This window comes from Cygnus olor, chromosome 1 (genome assembly GCF_009769625.2).
Source record: "Cygnus olor isolate bCygOlo1 chromosome 1, bCygOlo1.pri.v2, whole genome shotgun sequence".
Lineage (NCBI taxonomy): Eukaryota > Metazoa > Chordata > Aves > Anseriformes > Anatidae > Cygnus > Cygnus olor.
The window spans coordinates 101,378,676-101,388,081 of NC_049169.1; the positions used below are offsets into that span (position 1 = coordinate 101,378,676).

The 9,406-nt window shown below is 40.8% G+C and overlaps 1 protein-coding gene across 1 annotated transcript; it reads right to left on the bottom strand.

The window, feature by feature from the left end:
- Positions 1-1,331: 1,331 nt before the first annotated feature.
- Positions 1,332-7,440, bottom strand: TMEM139 (transmembrane protein 139). Its single transcript, XM_040574064.1, is given in 4 exon segments — positions 1,332-2,961; positions 2,963-3,074; positions 4,468-4,776; positions 5,877-7,440. Coding segments are annotated over 3 exon segments (681 nt in total). The 5' UTR covers positions 4,743-4,776; positions 5,877-7,440; the 3' UTR covers positions 1,332-2,667.
- Between the last annotated feature and the right edge of the window lie 1,966 nt (positions 7,441-9,406).

Genomic DNA, 9,406 nt, shown 5'->3' on the forward strand with positions numbered 1-9,406 from the left:
TTTCTTTTGACTATTTTCTATCTGTGCCAATCAACTGAATTTCTTCCTGACACTGAGAGAAGTCCTGGCTGTCTACTTTAGGCATAGGTCTTTTCCCATATTATACACCTGTATTGTAGTTTATTGTGGTTTGTTCTTTTGCAGATACAGGGAGCAAGAGGACACCTTCTGAAACATGCAGAAAATGACTGACTTTAAAAAAAATAAAAAATCACTTATCTATCAGCAAACTTGTCTCATATTGCTTTTATGACAGAGGTTTCATAGCTGATTCATCATTAATAGTAATAAAGAGATTCAGCTGCAGACTTAGAAATTAAACTCATCACTTTTTTTCTAAGCTAAGTTTGTCAAAAAAGCATAATGTAAGCAGGTATAAATCATGGCTTTGTGAAATATATATTTTGAGAAGAAAAGCGAACAATGCCACTAGGTATTTTTATGTAGTCTTGTTTATTAATAAACAACATACAAAATGTTTTCTTTCAACTATAAGAATCAAACAATAAGAAATAATTTATTTGCTTTTAGCCTATGAATGATATGAGTTAAAAATGATGTAGGCTTATGAAACAATGCTGTGATGATTGCTGCCTGCAGTCATAAGGAGATCTGGATGACCATGTTTGTTTTTTCTTGTTTGTCTTTCCCTTTTAATTTGGACATTCACCAGACCTGAATGTCTCTTTGCTTACTGCAAACTACTTTAACAGAGTCTAACACTTAAACTTGCCCATTTTAAAAGACTGAATAGCATCACTAATTGATGAAAGCTAGAACCTGGCTCCAAACCAGAACTGTCATGATGAAGACCACCTGTGCTTTGTGACTCTTATTCTCAGGTGCTCTCTGCTACAGTCACAGCCTTGACAGACAGACTGCCCCTCTCCAGGTACCAGAGAGAAATGCCCATGCATGGGGTTGTTACGGTGAACTTGGAGTGTTGACCTTCCTACACAAACACTTGTCATGATGACAAAGTATATCAAGTGATCTGGTTGAGCCTGTACTATAACAGTGTAATAAGCCCTACTGTAGAGCTGTCAAAACTGGTGGTCCACAGAATCATAGAATGCATGAGGTTGGAAGGGACCTCTGAAGATCATCTAGTTCAGCCCCACTGCCTAGCAGGATCACCTAGAGCACATTGCACAGGGTGGCATCCAGGTGGGTTTTGAGTGTCTCCAGAGAAGAAGGCTCCACAACCTCTCTGGGCAACCTGTTCCAGTGCTCTGTCACCCTCACAGTAAAGAAGTGCCCCCTCATATTCAGCCGGAACCTCCTGTCCTTCAGTTTGTGCCCATTTGCTCTCATCCTGTTGCTGGGCACAGCTGAAAAGAGACCGGCTCCATCCTCTCAACACCCTCCCCTCAGATATTTATATACATTAATGAGGTCTCCCCTCAGTCTTCTCTTTTCCAGGCTAAACAGGCCCAGTTCTCTCAGAGTGTACTCGTACGACAGGTGCACCAGTCCTCTAAGCATCTTCATACACCTTTGCTGGACTCACTCCAGTAGTTCTATGTTGCTCTTGTACTGGGGAGCCCAGAACTGGACACAATACTCCAGGTGTGGCCTCACCAGGGCTGAGAAGAGGGGCAGGATCACCTCCCTTGAGCTGCTGGCAACACTCTTCCAAATGCAGCCCAGGATACCATTGGCCTCCTTGGCCACAAGGGGACATTGCTGGCTCCTGGTCAGCCTGCTGTCCACCAGGACTCCCAGGTCCCTCTCTGCAGAGCTGTACTCCAGCAGGTCACCCCCCAGCCTGTACTGGTGCTTGGGGTTATTCCTCCCTAAGTGCAGGACCCTGCGCTTGCCCCTGCTGAACTTAATGAGGTTCTTCTCGGCCCAACCCTCCAGGCAGAGGGTATGTGTTCCATTGTTGACCTCTCGCACTGGAATAAAAAATGGTGTTGTCTTCCTTATGTTCATCACCTGCAGGCAGTGTAGGATGAGAACCTTCTAAATAACACATTGTTTCATAATGCCACAACTGCTGTGAGGTTTTCAACCTCGAGCTGATTGGCAGCAAAGTGATAGTATTAGGTAGTATCAGCTTCCAAATGAATACAGCCCTCCTCCTCTCAATGTTAGCACAACTGAGGATGTGGTGTGAGTGCAGCAGAGACGTAGCAACAAATAGCACAGATCATAAGTTTTTGTTGCTGCCAAAACTTTTACAATCAGGGAACTGCAGTCTCAGTCTCTCAATAGGAAATTTAGGGTGGTTGATGATCACAAAACTCTCAGTGATACTGTTTGCACAGGCAAACAGTAATGCACAGGCAGAATCTACTCAGAGCTGTTTCTATTCCTCCCCTTTCCAAGGCAGCTTGTCTTTCCTTATGATTCGCTCTTCTTCCCCATAAAGATATATCTCCAGTTTCGGTTGTTGCTATATGTCACACAATTTTCTCTTCAGTGACTTTGTTTATTTTGTGCCAAGATGAAGCATCATGGTATTGCACTGAATTATTTAGTGTGCAAAGTTTGTAGTGAAATTAGATGCTATGTCTGTAGTTCAGCTCTGGTTCAAGGAATGATAAGACAAACTTCTCCTGTTTCAGGCATGAAAAAAATCAGCTCTTTCACCTTCCCTCCAGGAGAACCATGAGGTTCAGCCAGGTGGGGGCTTGGTCCTGCCTTCATAGAAGGTGGAATTAATCATACTGTGGAGGGCTGGAAGACATCTTCAAAGACCTCATCGTTGATGGCACTCTCATAAGCAGGTGGTGGAGTGAGCGGCTCCAGTGGCTCAAACCTGTCTGTGGTACCTTTCACTTCATGGATATCTGAAGCAAATCGCAATCTTGGGGGCAGCACCAGCTGCAAGTGCATCCTGGAGCCTGTGTCTGTCTCAGAGGTGCTCCTTGTGGCTGATGCCACTGAGACCCTGAGGGTTTCCATCACAGTCTCTTCCTGGGCAGGTGATTCAATAGCTACATTGTAAGGGGGGGGGGTCGCTCAATGGTGAGGGCACTGAGCCTGGATTGGATGCAATTGTCCATATCGCTGGAACTGACATAGTCATCACCTCCTCGTATGTAGGTGCTTCATAGGCAGCATTCACCCTATGCACAAAAGCAGAATGTCAGTTACACTGGTTATTTTACTGATTTTTTACTTTTTTTTTTTTTTTTATGTAGAGGCTTGTAGTTTAAATAATGTAGAATAGGGACCATGCTAGAATCAGTAGATGGAACTGAGGCAGGATATTTCATGTGGTATTATTGCATGTCATTTTCTGTTATTGCATCAGTTCACTTATCCAGCCAGCTTAATACCTTGCTTCCTGGTCTAGAGAGTGGCTCATCTGACCATTTTCCCACATTCACCAGAATAAGTTTAAAAGAAAAACCACAAAAACACACTGTTAAATTCAGTGTGTTAGGCTTAGCTTGATATCTACTCATTTAAAATCTGCCAGCAGTTAAAATTTACTACAAGGAATTACTGATTACTAGTTATTTCTCTGAATAAAACAGGACTTTGCTTTTTATCTCTGTTTTAACACGTTAGCTCAGTGTTCATCAGTATTTGAGAATGTAAGTGGAGAAAAATAAATCATTTCATTTAAACAAGGATTTGCTATTCTGCCTTAAGAAGAATGTCTGCAGAGAAAATTGTTACCTTAGAAATGTTTTCCCTTTTAGGACATATGTTTAAATAAATAGATACTAGTTTTCTTTTAGTATGCCCCCAAACTATCAAAAACAACTACAGAATTTCTTTCTCTCTAATCTTTCTAAAAATAAACACAATAACATTTTTGCATTCTTACAACACTGTACATTTCAACATCAAGCAAATTATGCACCTGGATAATGATTGTCTGGATTATACAGACAAGGAAGCAAACATACAAATAAAGTTAAACTCTTCAACTACAGTACACAGATTGTGGGTAAATTAGATGATAAAGTGAAACCTGCAAACATACATGAATCCAAAAAGATGTGTGAGTATTCAGAGACTCTCAAAATCAGGTCCTGTTAGTGTCAAGTTGGGTTTTTAAGACTGGAAACACACCCAGTTACAGGTTCTTTTCTCAAAGTTTGCCAAAGAACAGTTGCTTTGGAGGTCAGGTTTATAGAACTAAACCGAGCTAAGGTTCAGTATTACCACAGCATTTTTTCTTTTTCCTTGTCTGACTCATTGGCGGCAGAACTTGATTACTCAAGGGAAGATAAAACTAGGCCTGGTCTGTTTAACCTTGGAAACCTTAGAAATAGTTAGTGGATCAGTTCCCAGGAGGAAGAAAATATATATTGGACAGGATAAAGGAGATCCATAGCACAGACATTTGTAAGCTATACCAGAGTAATGAAGGAAAACAACCTAAAAAAACCTTTTGTCTTCTGGAATGGTTTCTGTGTTTGATTCCCTAGTGGAAGGGCAGCAAAACAAAATGATTTTAAGGAGAGAGAGAGAGAGTTACAGAGGAATAACTGAGTTGGTGCTTACCCTGCTTGGCTTTGTCTGTTTGGAGGTATCTCATTTGTGTCACGTCGGTGTTGATTCTTCAAGTAACACTCAACAAACACGCTCAGCAAATAGCCAATCAGGCATATTCCACCTACCCCTAGGAAGAAGTAGCCTATTGGGTTAATGTTAGATGAAATGGCTAGCATGGTGACCCCAATGAGAAGAGCAGCAGTGAAAAGAAGCAACAAGGCTTGGCGGATGTTCTTCCAGTGTGACTCTAACCACATGGTAGTATGGGTGGTGGTAGCAGACATTCGAGAACAGATAACCAGTTAAGGGGACAGACATCTGTGGAAGATAAAATATTTTTTCAGCTTGAAATGTGGCCATACAAACACGTTACCAGTATCATGACCAAAATAACATGCATGCACAAGTTTATTCCATCATGAGAACATGCAGCTATAGACTGTATGTTTTTATGATGGAATATTATCCATCATGGAATTACTATCCAGTAGTAAGCCTGGGAGATCTGTGCATAAATAGATGCCAATGTAAATTTACTAGAATTTCCTGTGTGAGTGCATATTGAATAATGGGAATGCTTGGACTTGAAGGCACGAGACATAAAATGCATAAATAGACCATTGGCACTTACTCTCAGGCTTATCTAAAGTGGTAGAGTTACCTATTAGTTAAGTCTAGGATACAAATTTGATTCTGTGCACTTTGCATAAAAGTAATAGATGGAATAGATGTAAAAGTTTATTCTAGGACATTTTAAAATTGCACAATGAACATTCAGGTACTAGTTCAGATCACAGAATAAAGGTAGCCAAAGGTGCTCTCTGTCCCAGTAATTGAATGTCCTCTGTGTAGCATTTTAGCAATAACGTTATATTAGGTTCTAGATATAGCTTCAGTATGTCTGTTTTTGTAAAATGTAGACACATTTTAGCAAAAGTCTATATCTTCAGTCCTTTTCTTTTGATCTACTTTTCTTTTTTTCACCATTCTATTCTCACCAGCGCCCCTCCTATCCTTAGTTCCAAACCACATATCTCTGAAAGAGACAGTAGTTCTTGTGTACAGTCAATATGGAATGAATAGCAAGGATCTGTGGTACTCAAGAAATACAATCATTAAGGAGTCATCTAGTATGTGTTACACTAACATATATCCCACCGTTTTGATGAAGACTGCTTTGAATGAAAAAAGTATGACAAAATAGGCATGTTTTAATTACTATAAATATCCATACAAATACAGTTTTATATAGTTCCATGTTACATTGTATGCTTTTGCACACTAAATGTGTTCTCTTGTTACACAGCAAAAATATGTAAATGTATATATATATAAATGCCAGATAAAGAAACACATTATTTCTGAACAGATTATGTTCTTACTACCTTATTTGCTGTCAGCTTTAAACATAGACTTACCAGAACGAGGCTTTGGTAGGTAGGAACAGTCATGTTTTAACTTCTATCTTCATCACAAGGAGATTCATGCAAGCTCTTCTGTCCCTGCTTCTTCCCTTTCTGACCTGAGGACAGGATACCAGTAAAAACTCTCCCTTCCTCCTTTTGAGTCTTCTTTCAGGGACACGAGGAAGATTTATTTTGAAAGTAAAAGCTGGAAGCTAGTGAATATGGGTAGGCACAAAACCACAGGGAGATCCTGTTGTGCTAGTCTTCCGTGGGAAAGTAGAACCTCAGCTTTCCAGGTTCTGACTCTGAAAAAATTTCTAGGCGATCACATACCTTCTACACTTTTCCAGCTCTTCCAGGTCTGTCCCACAAAAGCAGGAAACTCATTCGAAAAGAGGGCGGAGTAAACAGAGGGGGAGTGCTTACCTGCGTCAGATGTGTTCTACTTTCATAAGAGAAACTCTGCTCTGAAAATTATGTTCTCTCCATACAGCAGAAGAATCTTGATCTCTGCCTCTCAAAGCAGGAAGGACTGCAGGTCCAGCCTACATCTCATGGCCCACATATAAATCTGTTTATGAGTTCTGTAAAATGTAAATTTGTACATTTTTCTATCCTGATTGGGTGCTGTATGTCAGATATTGTTTTATGCCCTCTTTGATTTTACAGACAAAAGGAAAAAATGTTACTATTTTATAGAGGGCTGGATTAAAATCCTTTTTACTCCCAGGTGTATCTGGGAATGAGGAATATTGGTAATCAACAGAGCAGGTACAGAATTACTTTTTGAAGTCTGTTACCACCTGTACCTTTTTATCTGAAAATCATTGGAAGTTCTCAAACACTGAACATGAGTTATGTTAAGGGGCTAGCTGCAGCTCATGTTTATTTGTAATAGGAATATGTCCTGCTAACTGTTTATTAATTAATATTGAGGTTATAATTCACCATGGGCCAACAAGGTATGGTATGGAGTTTAACAAAGATAAACGTAAAGTCATGGATGGGTGGAATAATGTCAAGCAGGTTGGGGTCTGGAATGGAGCTCTACCAAAATAGCCTGGTGGTCATGATAAGCAACAAGCTATGCAGGAGTCAGCAGTTTGTGCTAGAAGCACTGGAAGCAAACTGTCCTGAGCTGCATCAGTAAGAGTATAGTCAAGAGACCAAGGGTATGATTATTTCGCTCTACCCAGCACTTGTTATGACATACCGAGATTATTGTGTATAGTGTTGGTCCTCCCAACAATTGAACAACTGGATGTGATGCAGTGAACTGCCACCAAGATTTGAGTGTTGGAGAACTTGACAAGTTAAGAGAGGTTGAAGGAAGTGGGTTTGTACAGCCTAGAGAATGGAAGGCTTGGACAGGTGGGGAATGCCTACTCACGGTTTTCCAACACCTAGTAGGTAGTTACAGAGAGGATGATGGTACTCTTTTCACAAGGATGCATGGTGACAGGCAGGAGGCAATAGGGAAGAGGGGAGCCTTCTGAATGTGAGAAACAGTCTTCAACGTGAAAACAAGTAAATGTTGCAGTTACTTGCCCAGAAAAGTGATGGAATCATCTTGGCTGGAAATCCTTAAGACTCAGCTGAGTTTAAGGCCCTGGTTTCAGACTAGATGACCGCCCCTTCTAGCATAGACTTGTTTATGCTTCTGTGTTTCTATTATTTTTACCTTTAGAGTTGCCTTTTTGGCTGGTGACATATAAAGACTTTCAGCTCTCTGGTTGTTGTCAATTCTTTACTTTCAAGAGAATTCCATTGAAGATGCAAGACTTAACATCCATGTAAAGAGGAGGAAGTCAGGCTTCTGGTGTGAGCATGTAATTCTGCAAGACTATCATCTAAATAGGAAAACTGATTCGTTTCTTATAGCCTTTTCTGTTTTGGGGTTGCCTAGGGTTGAGAACACCTTAACTGATAAGGAGGATTTGACAAAACTGTTTTCACAGTTTCTCTACACAGAAAGTATGACTGAATGGTGGTGGAGTCTGATGCCTGAGCACAAACAGCAACTTCCTTCTAACCAGGTAGCTAGTAGGTTGGTAATGGTTAGAACTGTTCCTTAGAGATAAAAGATTTAAATCCTACTTGGTTCAGGAGGGAATAAAAATACACTTTAGACCTTGTCTAAGTGTTCTACTTACTGAGCTATTCTAATAAAAGAGCATCACTATCAGAAGAATTATTTTCAAAGAAAATGTTTCCACTTTTTAAAGTAGCAAGTTAAAGTATGATTTGACAAGGCAGCTGAATAAAACTAATAGATAACTGCTGTGGAAAATGGTAGCCCTTTCTTCTTCTGCCATCTTCTCCATCTGCCATCTATCAAGGCCTGTCCTTGCAGGGATTCTAATGATCAGATGATCCCTCACGGAGCCAGCTCAGCTGTCTAAGCTAGCCAGAAAATATTTACATTTTTCCAGAGTGGATTATTTGCCAATTTATTGGGCTGAATCTGATCTCCAAAGGATCATCTAACCACTAGATCCCCATTCAAAGGAAGCAATGGAAATGCATAACTGGAGCGGTGGAGGGGAAGGGAGGAAGAGCAGAAATATCTCTTAGGTCTGCAGTGTGCACCATTTGATCAACCCAGCCCAAACTATTGGAGTAGAAGGAAGTTCTTTGACTGAGTAAACAACAAAGCCCTGCAGAAAGGTGTAGAAGCTGATTCACCTTGTCTGTTAATTGTATCAGGAATTTCTAGCACAGACTGATGACTTGAGGCAACTTCCAGCTCTGGTATCTACACTGACTATCAAATCCCGTCTTAAAGTACTTATCTTTCTACAAGCTTCCTTCTGCAGAGAGCCACAGCACTGCAGTCATCTGCACGTTCTGCTGTGGGAAGTAGACACGTGAAAACTGCACAGGGGCTAGGCCTTTTTGCCAAGTCAGGAGAAAGTTGTAGAGGTGGAAAAATCTTCATTATTTGATGGAAAACTATGCGATTGGAAAGGCTCTGTTTGATTTGTGGAAAGCTAAAAAGAAGTAGGTTTTGTTGAGATTTTTTTTAGTGGTTTTGATTGGTGCACCATTTTTAAAAGTATTTATAGACATAGTTATGAAATACCAGGACAAAAAAAAGGCTAGAAATGGTGGGTATCTCTGTTGCATTAGTTGTTGCTTTTATTACTTCAGTTTATTTCAGTTTGTTCTGGGTCTGGCTGGGATGGAGTTAACTTTCCTTGCAGTGGCCCATATATAGTGTTGTGCTCTGCACTTGTAACTAGAACAGCACTGGTATCACACCAGTGTTTTGTCTATTTCTGAGCAGTGCTGGCACAGCATCAAGACCCTCTCCAAACCCTGCAAAGCCAGGAAGCTGGTGGTGGGCAAGGGGTGGGGAGGGGACATCACCAGGGCAGCTGACCTAAACTGACCAAGGGGATATTGCATACCATATGATGTCACACAGCAATAAAAGCTGGGTTAGGGGAAGGAGAAAGGGTGGGGGGTGGGCCCCTCATTATGAAAACGTCTGTCCTCCCCAAAAAAACGCTATTTGTGTTTGTGTGTTGAGACCCTGGTTC